General features: G+C 41.9%; 1 protein-coding gene across 1 annotated transcript in view; it reads right to left on the bottom strand.

Annotated features, from left to right (window-relative positions):
• The window catches only part of Eif2ak3 (eukaryotic translation initiation factor 2 alpha kinase 3), a 67,382-nt gene that overhangs the window by 35,167 nt on the left and 14,404 nt on the right, over positions 1 to 17,811 (bottom strand). The window contains exons 3-4 of the mRNA XM_027429543.2: positions 3,555 to 3,749; positions 1,319 to 1,452 (exon numbers count right to left, since the gene is read on the bottom strand). Coding sequence (XP_027285344.2) covers positions 1,319 to 1,452; positions 3,555 to 3,749 — 329 coding nt within the window. The remainder of the gene's footprint in view (positions 1 to 1,318; positions 1,453 to 3,554; positions 3,750 to 17,811) is intronic.

The raw sequence follows: 17,811 nt of genomic DNA, 5'->3' as shown, positions 1-17,811 counted from the left end.
TGTATCAGGCTGAGAGTCTGGCCATGACAGAGGATCAGCATATCTAATATTTGAATCATAAATTTAGGTGGAGACATTACATAAAGGGTTCATTATCTGAAGAAACAAAAAGTATTAGATCAAACAAACAGCTAATACTTTTTTTTTTTTTTGGACAGGGTTTCTCTGTGTAGCTTTGGAGCCTATCCTGGTACTCACTCTAGAGACCAGGCTGGCCTCGAACTCACAGAGATCCGCCTGCCTCTGCCTCCCAAGTGCTGGGATTAAAAGCGTGTGTCACCAACGCCTGGCTAACAGCTAGTACTTTTAAAGCACAGTAGATGATTATTCTAAAACTGGGAGCTGGAACTGCAGCCCACTAGACAATCAAAGAGTACAATTAACTTTGTGTTAAGAGTTTCCTCCATCAAATAACTTCTCTCAGTCATTTTACTATGCCAAGTGTCATTGACACAATGCAAAGCTGCTTGGTTTTTTCACTATAAGCAGGCGATGAACCAGCCTGCCTCTACCTTAGGCTTACAAACCATCTTATAGTAAAGATAAACTAGATTCATTCTTGTTTATGATTAAATCTCTTTCTCAAGGGTTGGGCTATGCCCTACCTGCAACCTTAACTGTAAATGGTTCTGTACTGCCTGTTCCAGGAAATGGCAACCATGTCTTTGTTTCCAAAGTTGTTATAACCATCTTGCAACCCAACCTTTGTTTCAAAGCTGTTATGATTACCTCGTCATGATGACCTGTTGTTATGACTACCTTGTTACTACCAACTTGCAATGATGTCTTTGTTTCAGGAGGCAGTTATGACTAACTTGTTATGTTTATGTTCTGCGTCTGAAACCCCACCTATTTTTGCATGCCAAACCCCCATTTGGAAACATCCCCACTCCTGAGCTATAAAAACCTTGTTTTCCTCAGGACTAGTGCAGACCTCTCAAACCCCACCTTAGGGGGAGACAGCCTGTATGTACAAATAAAAAAGCTTGCTTTATTTAACTGCTTGCTTTAATTAACTTGGCCATGATGATTTGGGTTGGTGGTCTTTCTCCTTGCATCTTTGGGATTAACACAGGAAGGCATTTGTTTCTCTTAAAAGTGTATTGTGTTTTTAGGTTAACAAATAATTCATAGAAACTCTATAAAGGAAAGTCTGTGAGAAACCTTGGCTTTAAAGAGTCCCCCCCCCCCCCATATACCCAAGGTTTTCCCCTGCATAGCCAGAACTCTGCTCTGTCTCTGCTGGGATTAAAGTGTGCCACCATGCCCAGCTACCAAAACTTCTAAAAAATGCCATTACTGATATTTTGATACCCACTTCTCACTGCCACTTCGAGGCCCAACAGCACGAACAGTCTTCTGTGTACGCTGCAGAAGCAAGATGTCTTCCTCTTCTTCCATTTCATCACTATCCCATCGGCGACACCCCAAGGCAGAACAGATATACCTCAGCTGAAAAACAAAGCTGGTTTTGAGCTCACAGAAATCCACCAGCTTCTACCTCATAAATGCTGGCATTAAAGTGTGTCACCATGCCCAGCATAAGCTCTCTCTCTCTCTCTCTCTCTCTCTCTCTCTCTCTCTCTCTCTCTCTCCTCTCTCTCTCTCTCCTCTCTCTCTAAAAGACAGGGTTTCTCTGTGTAACAGCTCTGACTGTCCTGGAACTTGCTTTGTAGACCAGGCTGGCCTTGAACTCAGAGATCCACCTGCTTCTGCCTCCCTAGTGCTGGGACTAAAGGCAAGCACCACCACACTCATAATTTTAAAAAGTAAAATGAAATTTTATAAGTGCATAAAAGTACCCCCAACTGATGATTTAGAAATCTAACATGAATTATTTAGAACCATGAAAATTCTAATAATATTTATTTCAGTGAGTGAGTGGTTTTAAGGGTTTACATAACTTGAGCCCTATTTGGGGAAATTTCATGGAATATACAAGAAGAAATGATAACCAATGGTATCTTTGCAAAAATGTCATTACTAAAATTCCAGATGAGCTGAAAAATTAATCAGCCCCACAATTTTCATCTAGCATTATGTATACAATTTTGAAAAATTTGAACCGTTTCTAATACCTTTTGGCTTAAGGAAAAAAGGAGGCTCCTCAGTTTGATATAAATCAAAATCCTCACAAAAGGCTGAAGACATGCTGGAATCCCAGACTTTTTGGTAGCAGTACATCCAGCCAGTCAGAGAATCAGGTGATTGGGTCCAATCCAGCTGTTTTACAGAGAATACTAACATAAGGGGAGACTGAAAACTGAGCCCTTGCTTTTTAGAAAAAAGCAACACTGGCCTGTCTGAATAGCATGGAAGACATAAAAAGCATGCCCAAGAGGTGTGTGATGAGCCCAGCACCTGGACGAGGGACTGCTGAGCTGTGGGAACCTAAGGAGTCACATTCCTGTCCTTTCTCAGAGTGTAAAGCTACACAGAAAATGTTTACACATCCAGGGGCTAAGATGGGTTTTACAAACGATGGTTTAAATTAATTACTCCTAATGATGGATTTACATTACTGACTCCATCTCAGGCAGGCTGATTCTGGGTTTATCCCTGATCCCTTGTTGGAGAGAATCTAGGTCATTAATGACTTTGCTATCAACCTGATCTAAGGCAAATCTGACCTTGGAGTTTCTGAATCGGTTAAAACTCAGTTTCTTTATCTGTTTTGTGAGCATAGGGTTTCTACCAGATAAACAAGCAGCAATGACTCTTATCATCAGGATTATTACTAATCTTTGAAGAGTTCTTCACCTATAAAGATGTGAATAAAATGCATAATTCTTAGGAATATTATGAAGATTTCAAAAATAACGCCCTGCAAAAGCACTTAGTATAGCAGATCATATCAGTTCATTCTCCTCCTGGCACCCTGGCTCAGCAAAAGCACTTAGCACAGCAGATCATATTAGTTCATTCTCCTCCTGGCACCCTGGCTCAGATATTCACTCCTGTAGTTTTTGTTATGAGCCTCTAACAGCTGGACTGTCTCTCCAGCCCTCTAAAGTCTTATTAAAACAAATTCTGTCCTCTGTGGGTGGATTTTTCTGTCCCATCTGCAGCTCCCGAAGAATCACACAGACACTTCTTATTAACTATGAAAGCTTGGCTGACAGCTTAGGCTTGTTTCTAACTAGCTCCTATAACAGAAATGAACCCATTTCTAATAATTTACTTGCTGCCACATGGCTCATTACCTCATCTCTCTGCACTCCCATGATGCTTCCTCTGCATCCGGCGACTCTACCTTCTACTTCCCAGCATCCTCTCTGTCCCCAAAATCCTTCCTAGCTATTGGCCATTTAGCTTTTTATTAAACCAATCACAATGACATATTTTCACACAGTGTAAAGGAATAGTCCACAACAATCCTCAGGGGGAAATTACAATAAAGCTCAACTGCCCACATGAAATCTTGTCGAGTTCAAGGCCAGCCTGGTCTACACAGCAAGCTCTAGGCCGGCTAGCTACATTGTGAGACTCCTGACTAAAACCCCTGATTCTTTTATCCTATTGTTTTCCAACATCCCACACATAGTGTCACTCACCTTTCCACTATATGCACTGAGTCCATACGTAGTAAGAGATTTTCCTCCAACCAAAACAACATCATCTCCAAATTTATATGAAGATTCGAGAAGGGACTCCACAGTGAAAGGAACAGTCTCCATGCTCTCTCGCTCTCGGTCCCACTGGAAGAGGTCGCCGTCCAGGGAAGGAATTATCATCTTATTCCCAAACACCTAAAACAAAAGCTGGCTTTTAAAAGCCTCATACCTTGAAGAGTAGTAACTAAGGTCTAGGGTTTTGAGCAGCACATAGAACAACATAAGTCTATCAACCAGAAGTAACTGAAAAGAACCTTCCATCATTTCACAGGCCTACAGTCCCCTGGCCTGATAGTCAGTCCAGTATGTTTTTTTTCTCAAACTCTGCTATGGGTCAAGAAAGTTTCATACTGATGAGTAAGTTGCCAAAAGAGAGCCTGGGGATCCAGTGAAGTCAAAAAAGGTTACTGTTGTTTTTACAGCCATTAATATGCTAAAGAACAGCATAGTTTTCTAGTAAATGGATAACATGTATTATTTTCTAGGCCTATGTAATTCCAGCCAGTTACTGTCAGATCAAAGGAACACAGGGTAAAAGGGAGGTTAATCAACCAGTGTCCCTCTTCTTCATTTACTTTCTCAAATCTGTTGTGAGTTGGACAGCTGATAACTAGGCCCCCTAAGTATTTTATGTATGTTGTCACCCTTCCTTCTTTAAACATAATCTTTTTTTTTTTTTTTTTTTTTTTTTTTTTTTTTTTTTTTAAGCCCTGGCTGTCCTAGAACTCTCTTTGTAGACCTAGCTAGCCTGGAATTCAGGCTAGCTATCTCTGCCTCTATCTCCCATAAGTACTGGATGGCCCAGGAGAAGTAAGCAGACAAACAAAAATCACCGCCTTATGGAGCTTGAATTCTGGTGTCTAGGGACAAACATCATAACAAATGATATGTAATATGTTAGCGATGGAGACCATACCGGGGAAAGTAGGATTAAAGCTAAGGGGGGAGAGGAAAATGTGGGTTGAGTGAGAAGGCGCTGTCAATAAAGAACTCATGGCAGATCCTGCTGAGAAGTTAGTAACAGCAGGACAAAGCTCTCAATAGGAGACAGTAGATCATGTTGACATTTGTTGAACAAGCTTGCGAAGGTCTCTGGGTAGAAATGACCTGGTCATAATTGAGGCGCCAGCAGGAAAGTGAACAGGCTGAGGACAACAGTGGAAGCATGGAGAGCAGGCAGAAGATACGCCTAGTTAACAGTGAAGGAAGTGAGGGAGTTGTCAGAGTGGCGAGATAACAGGAAGGTTTGGGAAGGGAGAATATGAAAGAGTTAAAGACAAAGCAAACCCTTTAAAGGAATGCCAGCCTTACTGCTTTATCCCAGAATTCCCCTGGATGCCTTTGTTCCTGAAGCAGAAGGCTTTCTTAAGGAGTTCTAAGCTGGCATTCAACTCACGCTCTCTGCTTCCTGTATCTCTGCCTTAAACGTTGGGGGTCTGGAGGACAGTGAAGACCATGGTCCTAATTCACTTCTTTCATACTCAAGTTCAAATCCTTATTCTATCTGATCTGAGCTGTTATAATAATAACCCCTTTACAGACCTCAACTGGAAATTCCTTCAGTCTAAGCTGATGTATCTTTTAGATTAATCACTCTGGGCCAGTTAAACTTGTTATGACAACATTGAAAAATCTTCAATGACTCTTTAGTATCTTCTTACTAAAGACCCTAAATCCTAAGAACGCAAGGTCCTGTAGAGGACATTCAAAGTCCTGTGTGACATCCATCAACCTTTCTGTCACCTGTCTTTCCCTCTTCCCTGTGTGAGCAGAAATCTGGCATGGCTACTTAACCAAACAATTACCATTCCTGCTACCACTCATTAATTCACTGGCAGTATGTTTCTTCATCCCGGAACACCTTCTTATACAACTGCCCACTAAGACCCTACCTGCCTTCTACCTGGCATCACATATCTGCTTCAAAAGCTAAGAAAATACTGGCAGAGGACACTTGCTGACAGAAATATTCCCATCCCATAGTACAGTGCTTTTTTTCCTTTTTAGGTGCTAGAGACTGAACCAAAGGTCTCAGGCACCCAGGCAATGGGCTAGTGCTTTACTCCCCAGCCTCTGTGCCCTTTTTTTTTTTTTTTTTTTTTTTTTTTTTGAGAAAGGGTTTTTATACTGTATTCCTGGCTGTCCCATAACTCAGAACTTATTCTGTAGACCAGGCTGAACTTGAACTCACAGAGATCCACCTGCCTCTGTCTCCCAAGTGCTGGGATTAAAGGCGTGCACCATCACTGCCCAGTGCAGCCAGTGCTCTTAACCACTGAGCCATCTCTCCAGCTCACTCTGTATCTAGTTTTGCAGGGACAGGGGTGGAACCCAGGGCCTCAGGCATAGTCGGTAAGTGCTCTGCCCCTGAACTACATCATTCCCAGCCCTGTATGCACTTCCTGAGACTCTATTATGTTCTCAAAATTGTTTATTGTAGAAATACTGACCAGGCACAGAAACGTTTATAATTTGTTTGCATCCAGTGACTGTTAATACCCTCAAACCTAAAGTCCAGACTTTAAATTTTATACCAAAAAGGAAATGTCTGAGTCTAGGGCCAAGGTGGAATCTAGTACAAGGTGAGCCATTACCATCTTATTACAACAAAAGCAATCGTAATTGCTGGTAAGAAAAAAAAAATTGAGGAATTCCCGACTTAGGACCAATAAAAAAACAGAATAAATACCAATAAAAAATAAAATGGGAAGATTAGAATTTGGAAATATTAGTACTTTGTAACGACAAGAGTAAAGTTTAGATCAGACAAGAGTTATCAGTGTTACCCTGAGTAGCGGATGGGAGGTAAGATGACTTAAAACAAATTTGTGTTGTGATATAGATACTACGAGATAACAATATGTAGATGGTAGGCCATTTTTAAGATACAAATAAAAATTCAAGTATTTACTGTTGTTTGTCTTCCATCATATGTTAGGAATTTGACATTCTACACAACAGACTGGCAGGTTCAAATTACAGTAAATTCAAAGCGGGTGGGGAGCAGTGAGATTTCCTTTGACAGGTTTCCTCTTCTACTAACAACTCTTTTCCCCTAAAGCAGCAGCTGGTTCTTAGGAAATGCATAGGCTCCTAACTGAAGAAAGCAGCTGTCAAACTAATGTGGGCTGAAATTCAAGAACCACCTGACTGGAAGACCTATGTATCTCCAAAGCAACAGAAAATTAGTCTCCAATTAATGCAAATGTTTTAAACAACCAAGATGGTTTGAGATAACTGACCACACTGAATAAATGGCTTTATTTTCGGAGTTAAAGCTTCAATAGTGGCAACTCAGTAAACACTCAGTAAAGAATTGTGATTCAGTATTGAATCATTCTGTCATACTTCTGGATTATGATTTTAGAAATTTATTTTTTCAGTACCTGCTCTTCACTGATTGGCTGCTTATGAGTCATACTTGAGGCTGGTGACCTTTGCATCAATCTCTGCAAAGCCTTTCAGGCTGTGGCTATGAAAGCAGATGGTGCTTTTCCTGGAGAGCCTGAGCAGCTATCTATATGCATGCAGTTCAGGTAGAGATGACATCACCCCTCACAATAGCATTACCTCATCCTCTAAGCAAAGGAATGAGTCACTCTGATAGTCAGCTCTGAATCTCGATAGGAAAAAAAAAAAAAAAAAAAAAAAAATGTAGGTTGTGGTGCCGAGTGATGCGCGACCACATTCCACCATCTGTCCCTGTGAGCAGCTATTTGTTCTGATCCGCTGCTCTGCAGCTCTAGCTAATTATGGGACTTGCGTTTCCCTCTGGCCATTAAAAAAAAGAAAAAAGTATAAATTCTTACTGTTTTGAATTTATTTCCTCTATTTGTTTTCCCCTGTTCGTAATTTTAAAACAAAAGACCTGTCACACTGGGTGGTAAGCTCACTACCAAAGGAAGATCTAGATCCCTTTTCTGTGCAATTACCAAGAATTAACAGCTGAGTGAAGTCATTTGACTTCTGTTAGAACAGAAAGCTGAGCAGCACACATGTACGTGTGTAATCGGAACTGCTGTCTCAAAGACTAAGGTGGAAATAAGAACTCTGATTATCACTGGAAAAAAGAACCTCGGTTGAAGAAGAGGAAAAAGAAACATTAAAATGAACATGGGGGGGGGGATCTTCCAGCTGCATGGGACTGTTTTTCATCTAGTTCTTCCTCACTTTCTATGCGGCCATATATTCAACTTTAACTTACTTACTATGAAATATTTCAAACATGAAATTAATCAGGCCAATACGGCAGCCCTAGGGTATTGATTTCCAACAACTACTGATACTTTGCCAGGTGGTCCATAAAAGCATCAGGAGTCACATCTCCCAGGTTGTCCCAAAGATAAACTTAACAGTGAGGAATTCCACATAAAAACATCCTATCTGATTCCCCACAGTCCAGTAAGAGCCTCTTTCATTACTATTTTTTTTAACACTTTTTAAAAGTTATTTTTCATTTTACTCTACATATATGGGCATTTTACCTGAGCATATGTCTGCACCACATGTGTGCTTGGTGGCTGAGGAGGTCAGAATAGGGCATCAGAACCCCTGGAACTGGAGTGACAGACAGTTGTGAGCCACTATGTGGGTGCTAGGAATTGAACTTGGGTCCTCTGCAAGAGCAGCCCTGGAGCCATCTTTCTAGTCCCACCACTCCCTTTTTCGAGAAAGGATTGTATGTCCTATAGAAGGTCCTAGTCAGAACTTCATACATTCTTTAACTTATTTTATCCCATGCATTTCCTGGAATGTGCACTTCGTAACTGTTGCTATTTCCTAGTATGTTAGGACTCTGTGAACCGCATAGGCTAAATCTTGCCCAATCAGTTTCATAACCCGGTCACATTCTTACATTTGCATATTATCCATGGTCACTCCTCAGCTCCAACTGCAAAGTTCACTATGATTATAATAATCGTTATAATAGCAAGAGACCACGTGTCCTTCCATGCCCAAGGCATTGACTATCTGGACCTTCACATAAAAAGCTCTTGGTGACTCCTGTGTTACGCCATATTATAAGGTGCATAGTATTTGCCTGCTCCACTTTTAGTAATGTTGCTACCAAACAGTGAGTTCTAGAGAGTCAGCTCAATTTCCCCACTTAAAATGTCCCATCAATTATTCTTTCTTTCATTTTTTTTTTGTTTTTTTTTTTTTGTTTTTTGAGACAGGGTTTCTCTGTGGCTTTGGAGGCCATCCTGGAACTAGCTCTTGTAGACCAAGCTGGTCTCGAACTCACATAGATCCGCCTGCCTCCCAGTGCTGGGATTAAAGGTGTGCGCCACCAACACCTGGCGTCCCATCAATTTTTCATTGTAGTATTGGTTGATGATTCTATTATTCATCTAAACAGAATAAAATATTGAATATTTATTGAATAAAATATTCTAATTGTTTCACTTATTCTGTACTCATTTGCTAAGTTTTCTTTTCTATAAAGAATTTCCACTCATCCTGCTTTGGAAGCCAGATAGATACACACAACTGTTTTGTCAATAAGTGACTGAGACATTAAAACTATCACCAAATGCCCAAAGTTGTATCCAGTGGTAATTCAAACAGTGTGACCAAAAGTTGAAAAGGCTCCTGTAGTTGATGGAGTGATATCAGTCTGCTCTGTAACCCAAAAGGAAATACAAGATTAAGGTTAGACAGTCCCAGATGCAGGCATGGGAAAGAATGAAGAAGGAACCAACAGAACATCGAAAACAGCTGGAAAAGACCATTACCCGGGAGCCCTTACCACAGGGGAACACACCCCTGCCCGCCTCCGTCACAGCAGGGACATCTACAGCACACTAGAGCAACAACAAAGACGCAAGGGAGGGGCAAAGTAAGTGGCTAGTACTTATCAAAAGCTGGACACTGCGTACCCAGAACGGCTGCTTTCCTAGCCACACCGCTTGCTTCATCTGAAGTCAAGACGCATGACAAGACTGCTTTGCACCTCAGCCAGCACCATTCCTTATACCACTACACACTTGCTGGGAGACCACGGGTAAAGACTCACATCTCCGTGTTTTACATGCCTGACACTGACTTACTTCAGTTGATTTTCATAATTACCCCACAACTATTTTATTTATTTATCTAAAAATCAATGTTTAGTGTGTGTGGGGGGGCACACATGCCACCATAAATGAGGTCATAAGACAACCTCTAGTAACAAACAACCTCAGTTCTCTTCTTCTTCCATGTGGGTTCCAGGAGTCAAGCTCAGGGCTTGGTGGCAGGTCTCTTTACCAGCTGAGCCATCCTGCCAGCCCTTCCACAACTGAGTGACCACCACACCCCACCACAGCAAAGACTTGGATTTGCCTGTGTTAAGTTTGGTTCCTGTGGCTATCTCCACCGGGGTCACCTGATACATGCTGTTAAATGCTTATAACATGCAGAGTGGCACAAGGCTGATGGATTATTAACCTAGATAAAATACATAAGCAATTATAATTATTAGTAGAGAAAGCACAAATATATTCATAACCAGTGGGGTATCTTTTTAAAAAAAAGCTACAAAAGTTTGGAAAGGGAGAAAAGAATAAGCAAGAAGACTGAAGTACTTATTCATTTGGAGACATGTTTTTGCTAGTGAAGGACCAGCTCCCCTTTCAGCAGCCATAACAGCCGAACACGTGCTTGCCATAAACCTGCCTTGGTCTCTTAGAGGTCAGATGCCTGTCTCGTGACAAGGAACCCATCAGAAGTTAGTCACTAGAAAGTCAGATGCCTGTCTGGTGACAAGGAGCCAATCAGAAGTTAGCTGGTGGCGCTATGCTTTACGACCCTGGGTATGCTTTGCGGACAAGCGCACAGCAATGACGCACAAAGTATAGCAACCACCCTGGGAGGGCCTATGGGCCATAACAACCGGTTGACCAATCAACACAGGGCAAGCCCTCCAAGCCCGGAGGCACGCCAATCCTGAGCCTGTGCATACCCCTAGACACTCCCCTTACTCTGTCCTATAAGATCTCTTGGGAGGCCCTAGGAGCCGTCTTTTGCTAGCCATCCACCATGGCGGGTGGGTGAAAGACCCGAGCTAACATGGGGTTAGCTCGTTAAATTACAATAAAGCCTCGTGCAGTTTGCAGCAAGCTCTCGAATCTGCCTGGTGATTGGGGTGACCGAGAATGTGGCCTGGGACCCCGGGTACTTGAGTTTTCCGGGGGTCTAACACTAGGTAGCTTTGGCTTGCCTTGAACTCATAGCAGTCCTCCTGCCTGAGCGACAGCCCCCACCCCATGCTGGGATTACAGGTGTGATGCTTGGCTGAGACTGTATCTGAAATTGTATGGAATACTGCAAAGAAAAAAGAAACCTCAGGAAGCCTCTGGGTTTCACTGGCTCCACTAAAAGAGACAAAGCTCTAAACTTTGAGTTACAGATGGTTGTGATGGTTCTGGCACTCAAAACTAGGTCCTCTGAAAGAGCAGCCTGCTGAGCCATCTCTCCAGAACCCAGAAGTTATATTTTAATATTTTAACTCTATAAAGATGATGTGTTATACATAGAACATAAAACGGTAACTTTTTAAAATTTTGAGACAGGGTCTCATGTAGCCCAGGCTGGCTCTGAACCTTCTATGTGGTCAAAGATGATACTGAACTTTGATCCTCCTGCCTCCATCTTTAGACCACTGGGATCACAAGCCTGTGCCATCACACCTGCTACTTAACCAAAATGAACCATTGACTAAACTACCAGATGAACAACTGACTGTACTACTTTATTATTTATGACTTAATAAAAAGAAGCCCTAAGCCAAAGGTGGTGGTGCATGACTTTAATCCCAGCACTTGGAAGGCAGAGGCAGGTGGATCTCTGTGATGAGGCTAGCCTGGTCTATACAAAGTGAGTTTCAGGACAAGCAGAACTACACAGAGAAATTATGTCTCAAAAAACCAAAAATAAATAGATAAAATTAAAAAATAAAATAAGCCCTAAGATTATTGTATTAAGAAATACTGTCTTTATTTCCCCTTAAATGCCAAAATCACTATTATAGGGAAATAAAAATATGATTGCTAAGGAGTCCCTGGGGATTGAGGGAAGGGCTTCCCGGGTAACAAGAACTGATGTCCCAGCAGGAGGGGTTATGAGAACTTCCGGGGCACATCCAGTTATTAGGACACACCCAAAGTTACGTGCCCAAAAGAAAACATAGAGAAGGAGCCCAGGGGATGGCTCAGTGGGGAAAACAACTGCCTGCAAGCCCAACATCCTGAGTTCAAGCCTGGAATCTATATAACAGTGAAAGGAAAGAACTGATTCCACCTTCACACTAGCGCTGTGCATGTGTGCCCTCCCCCCACATCACACACACACACACACACACACACACACACACACTACCCATAAAAAATAAAAATCAAAATGTAGATGATAAAACACTCTAGAAATGATCTGGTATTTATTATCTTCAAAACTGTGAATCAATCTCAAGAACAGACCAATAAACTGTCGCAAGGAAAATATCTACAGTATCTAAGCATAGCTGTTTCACTCTTGATGAAAGAACAGCGGTTCTAATAACCATCTCTGTCTTCCCTCTGACTAGTCAACACTTATAAAATAGGAAAGCACTGCACAGGAAGAGCCCACTTCCTAAATAATAGCTGTGGGGTAATCTCAATTTCTCATTTGGCAGCATGTGTGCTAGAATAAATTAGTTTAGTTCACAGAATTGCTTTCAGTCACATAAGGGCTTAATAAAAACTAAATCAAAAGCTTCATTTCTATAATTAAAAGCAATTAAGCATTTAGATATAGGCTTGCTGCAAAATTGACAGTTACTCTTCAAAGCAGACTTCATAGCTGATGACTTAGCTGATTCAAAAAAACACCTTTTAATGTTCAAATCAAAAGAAATGTGGGCCAGGCACACTGGTGCATGTTTGTAGCCCCAGCATTTGAAAGACTGAGAAGAGAGTGAAGAGGTGGTTGGTAGTCAACAGGAGTAGTCAGTGACCTTAACTGTTGAGCTCTCTCTCTAGCCCTAAAGTAGGCAATTTTTCAGAGACCCCAAAGGACTCAGTAGTAGAGTAGAGCTCTTGCCTAGAGTTCACAAGGCTTGTCTGAGTTACTTTTCCATTACTGTGATGAATCACCATCATCAAAAGCAACTTGGATAAGTTTATTTCATCTTACAACTCTCAGCTCATACTCCATCACTGATGGACCATGGAATCAGGACTGAAGCAGGGGAGACAAAGAACTCTGTTTACAGGCCTGTTCACCTGCTTTTTTATATACCCAGGGCCACTTGCATAGAGGTGGTACCACCCACAATGGGCTGAGTCCTCCCATATCAATTACTGACTAAGGAAATGCCTACAGGGCATTTTCACAATTGTGGTTCCCACTTCTCAGACACATTTAGAAAGTTAGCTAGCACAAAGCCCTAGTTCAATCTCCAGCATTACACAGAAAAGACAGAGACAGCAGCTTGTCTTGTTTATTTGAGGGAAAAAGGGTGGGGGTTAAGACAGTGTCTCACTATGCAGTCCAGGTTGACCTTGAACCAAATTCTGAGATTACAGACATGCCCCACCCATGCCTAGCTGAGTTCTAATAAAATAATATTCCATTTCTATGAAAGCACTATTTGTGAACAAATCATAATTAGTAACTGTGAAAGGTATGCTATTTATGTGGGTGTGTACATACACTTGACAACCGAGTAGCCTATGCTGACTTCAAATTCATAATCCTCCTGCCTCAGCTTCTTAAGTGCTGGGATCATCAGTGCTCGGTAGGTGTGTGGCTCTAGCTATATCTTTTCAAAGGTATCCCACCAAACCAGTGTGGTGGTGCATGCCTGGAATCCCAGTACTGTAATGGCAGAGGCAGGAAGCCCTGTGCCAGTAAGGGTGAAGGCAAGCTGGTGAAACACTCTCTCTTCCCCAAGAGCACCGTGTCATTGCTGACTGTTTACACCCTGTCTGTTTATGCCCCTGTTGGTTTATGCACCTGTTTGAAACAGAAAGGCTCGTCTCCTGGGGAAAACCATACCTAAGATAAACTAAAACTCTGAGTTCTAAGTATAGACTAACAATAGAGTTGTTTGCCCTTTTGAGGAGGAAAAGGGAGCACAGTGCAAAACCAGAAAACAATATGTCTAAAGTCTAAGTAATAAAAAGATAAAAGAAGCTAAGTTCAAGTTAGTTACACACATATACACACTTGGAATGTTCTTCATAAAGGCATCCTAAATAAAAATAAGGGTTGCCTGTGTATTAATGAAAGTGCCCCAAGACACAGATATAAGAGCACAAAAACACTTAGTCTATTGAAATTTATTTATTTGGTTGGTTGATTGATTGATTGAGATAGGGTCTTCACTTTGTAGGCTTGGCTGGCCTGGAACTTACTGTGTAGACCAGGCTAGCTTTGAACTCATGGATTTCTTGCTGTTTCCTGAGTGCTGTGATTGAAGACAAGTGTGTGCCTCCATGCTCAACCCATCAACTGAGATTTTGGTTTTTTACTTACATTCATTTAATGTGTCTGTGTGTCTGTGTGTGCATACACATGCCATGGCATGAGGGTGGTGGAGGTCAGGACAACTTGAGTTTTCTCTTCACCATATGCGTTTGGACCAAACACAGGTCCTCAGGAAGAGCAGCAAGTCCCTTTCCTACTAAGCCACCTTGACAGTTCTAGCCTATTCAGATTTAAGTGCAGCCCAAAGGTGTCCAGAGACCTCAAAAGAAAACAAAACAAACAAAACCCCACTACAGAACAAATGGTTATTTATTAAAATAAAATGTCAAGACAATCAGTGAGGAACCGTAGCCAAATCTCCACACTTTTCCAAAATTGAGCCTATATTTAAATTACTAGAGGAAAAGCAAATCAGATTTCACATCAGGAGATCCTTGTGAGCATTTAAAACACAAGGCTTAGCTACTGGCTGCCCAAAAAACAGTGGGTTCATTACCTAGTGAACACAATCTGTTAAAGCTCACAGACCAAATCCTAATACACACTTGGAGGCACAGTTGTAGGTTGGTTTCGTATCAACATTCTTTTGAGGAAGTTTTTTTGTAGGTGCTTTGTAAACAGGAAGGAGTGGCAAATGAGATGTGTGTCTTAAGACACCTCAGCCTTCCTTCCACAGGCAATTCTAAATATAACACAAAATATTTGTTCCTAATGGAGCTATCACTCTCCATTACATATTAGGAATTTCACTGACATAACACAAATAAAGCAACATACTACAAAATAAAACACACTAAACAACAAAATAATATACTAGTTTATACACCCTATTGGAACCGAGAGTTCATGGCATCAGATCAAGCTAGGATGCAATGAAATCTGAACCTAGTGTGATAATATGTAATGAATTTGTACTTTTAACAAAAAAATAGTGTGTGTACATATGGGTTATGTGCATGTATGCATTTGGGGTGTTTGGGGGGGGTATGTACCTGTGTGCATGTGGATGTGGAGGCCAGGTCAACCTTGAGTATCTTCTTCAATCACTGTATACCTCCTGTTTGAGACAGTTCTGCTGACCAGAAAGTCTTGGGGCCCTCCAGTCTTCACTCCTCCCACCCCCCACTGGGATTATAAGATTTTATCATTACACCCAGCTATCACCTGGGTGCTGGGAGATCCCAACTCAAGTCCTCATACTTACACAGCAAGCACTTTACCTTGTCAGCTTATACAAGCTTCTTTTTTGTCTTTGTTTACTTTTGAGACAAGGTTTCATGTAATCCAAGTTGGCCTTCAAGTCACTACACAGCCAAGAATGACCTTGAATTCTTTTATCACCCCACTCCCACCCCCACCCCAGGCACCCAGTCTCTGCCCCAAGTACTGCAGTTAAAGGCATGTACCATCTGCCTAGCTTCGTGTGTGTCCTTTGAGACAGGTTCTCACTGCATGACCCAGGCTGGTCTAGAAATCATTATTCCCCTGCCTCAGCCTTTGGAATTCAGAGATTACAGGTGTGCAGAACAATGTCTGGCCCTTTATAGCAAACTGGCGAGGCTTCCATAACTAGTTCCGAAAAGTCTCATATTCTGGTCCCACCCCCACAATACCACAAAGTCTAAAAACGCTTCAATTTAGCCAGGCGTTGCTGGGCTCACACCTTTAATCCCAGCACTCGGGAGGCAGAGGCAGGCGGATCTCTGTGAGTTCGAGAGTTCGAGGCCAGCCTAGTCTCCAGAGCGAGTGCCAGGATAGGCTCCAAATCTACACAGGAGAAACCCTGTCTCAAAAAACAAAACAAAACAAAACAAAACAAAAAAGCTTAAATGACCAGTCTATCCAGTCCTTTACCCATTATCTTAGTAAACTAAGAGGACCTTTAATAGCTGCTACACAGAGCAGCTTTAATAGCTGGTAGTTAAACCTGCTGCAGGTTTGAAACCTACATATGAAAGCTGAGAGAGATCAAGCGTCCAGCTCAGGAGCCACACATCTATTTATTGTCACTGGGGGGCCACATGCTATATGTTCCTGCCAATTCTTCCTGCCCATTACAACTAGCCCTCCTCTTACATGATAGCCACCCACTAAACACTGTATTTAGAGTAGGAAATAACAGCCACTAGGATGACGAGGGTCTTCATAAAACATTGCTACAGACGTTCTTGGAAAGGTGCTACTGGCAGGTCACGGCCTTTTTATAGTAGTATCTTGCCCAACCTTTTTTTTTTTTTTTTGAGGCAGAGTCTTACTATACTTGTAGCCTTAGCTGGCCTGTAGCTCACTATGTAGACCAGGCTGACCTTAAACTCAAAGAGATCCAACTGCCTCTGCCTCCTCAGTACTAGGATATACACAATTAAAAATGAATTATACTTACTGATTTATTTGTGTGTGTGCAGGGCACAGCCATTGGGTGCATGTGGAAGTCAGAGAACAATTTTTGGAAGTCCATTTTTCTCTTCCATCATGTGGGCCCAGGGCTCAAACTCAGGGTGCCAGACTTGGAAGATTAGTAGCTTTACCTCTGAGCTGTCTTACTGAGTCATGGAGGTTTTTTCCTTGCATGAAAAATATCTATTGAGCTTTCTTTTTGTGTCTTTGTGTGTGGTGGGGTGGAAGGACAGGGCCTTACACAGCCCAGGAAAACCTTACACTTGTTATGCGGCTGAAGATGACCTCAACTCTTGCTCACAGCTGTTAGGACTGGTTAGTATAGCTGTTTGCATTCTACTTGGCCACACCATGCAGCTCACCCATTTTTGTGTGTGGATTTTCAAATTTGCAAACACACACATGCTCTTAATCACTACAACACACCTGAAACCATCTCAGATGTAAGTGGTTTATAATCTCATTTGCTTGTTTAAAAACAAGGAAAATTACAGAAGAGCACAAATAAACACCTTTAACATTTGGATACCATTCTTAAAATTTGACTTGAGTTTAAAGACAATCAACTTGCTATTAGTGTTAGTAATTCTTAACAACAGAAGTTCATGACAAAAACAAAAGCATAATAAACGCTGCTCACTCAGTCTAGCCTGGCTTATCACACAGGAAATGTGGAGATTCTGCAAGACTGTTTACTGAAGGCCCCAATTCAGCGCAGCAGAAATGATCCAGGCTGGGTTTACCGGAAGACATGGGAGGTGTGGTTACAGAAAGGTTGGTAGCAGTGTTCCCACCACAAAGCTCCACCAATGTAAGGTCATTCTTAAGGCTCTTGTGTTAGCTTTTGTCTCCTTCCAACTTCGTACCAGCTAGGAAGCTTTGTAAAGAAAAGACTATCTGGGGGGTGTCCACAGTTAGCAATAACTAGATGGGAGGAGACTGAGGGTACTCAACAGGCAACTGACTGCATGCCAGCCTGTTGGCTCTAAAGGCGGACTTACTTAAGATGGCTTAAACAACAGAGTAAGGAGACAACCCACAGTCAAGATCAAACACTGGAAAACAAGCTTCTCTTCTCTAATCCTCCCCATGGCACCACCCTGAAATGGGCAGTTCCTCACTGATGGGGAACTGACCTGCTAAGGAGTGCAGCCAGAGCAGTTCTAGAAGCATGGTCTGAATCTGTTTGTTGCTTTCTAAATTCCAGAGCTCAGAACTAGGAAGTACAAATTGTCTGCAATTAATAAAACTAGATGGAGTAGTACATTTAGGGCTGGTGAAATGGTTCAGTAGGTAAACGTGACTGGAACCCATAGTAGGAGGAGAACTGACTACGCAAAGTTGACCTACA

Source organism: Cricetulus griseus, chromosome 8 (assembly GCF_003668045.3).
Source record: "Cricetulus griseus strain 17A/GY chromosome 8, alternate assembly CriGri-PICRH-1.0, whole genome shotgun sequence".
In the NCBI taxonomy this organism is placed as follows: Eukaryota; Metazoa; Chordata; class Mammalia; order Rodentia; family Cricetidae; genus Cricetulus; species Cricetulus griseus.
This window is presented reverse-complemented; position numbering and strand designations above follow the sequence as displayed.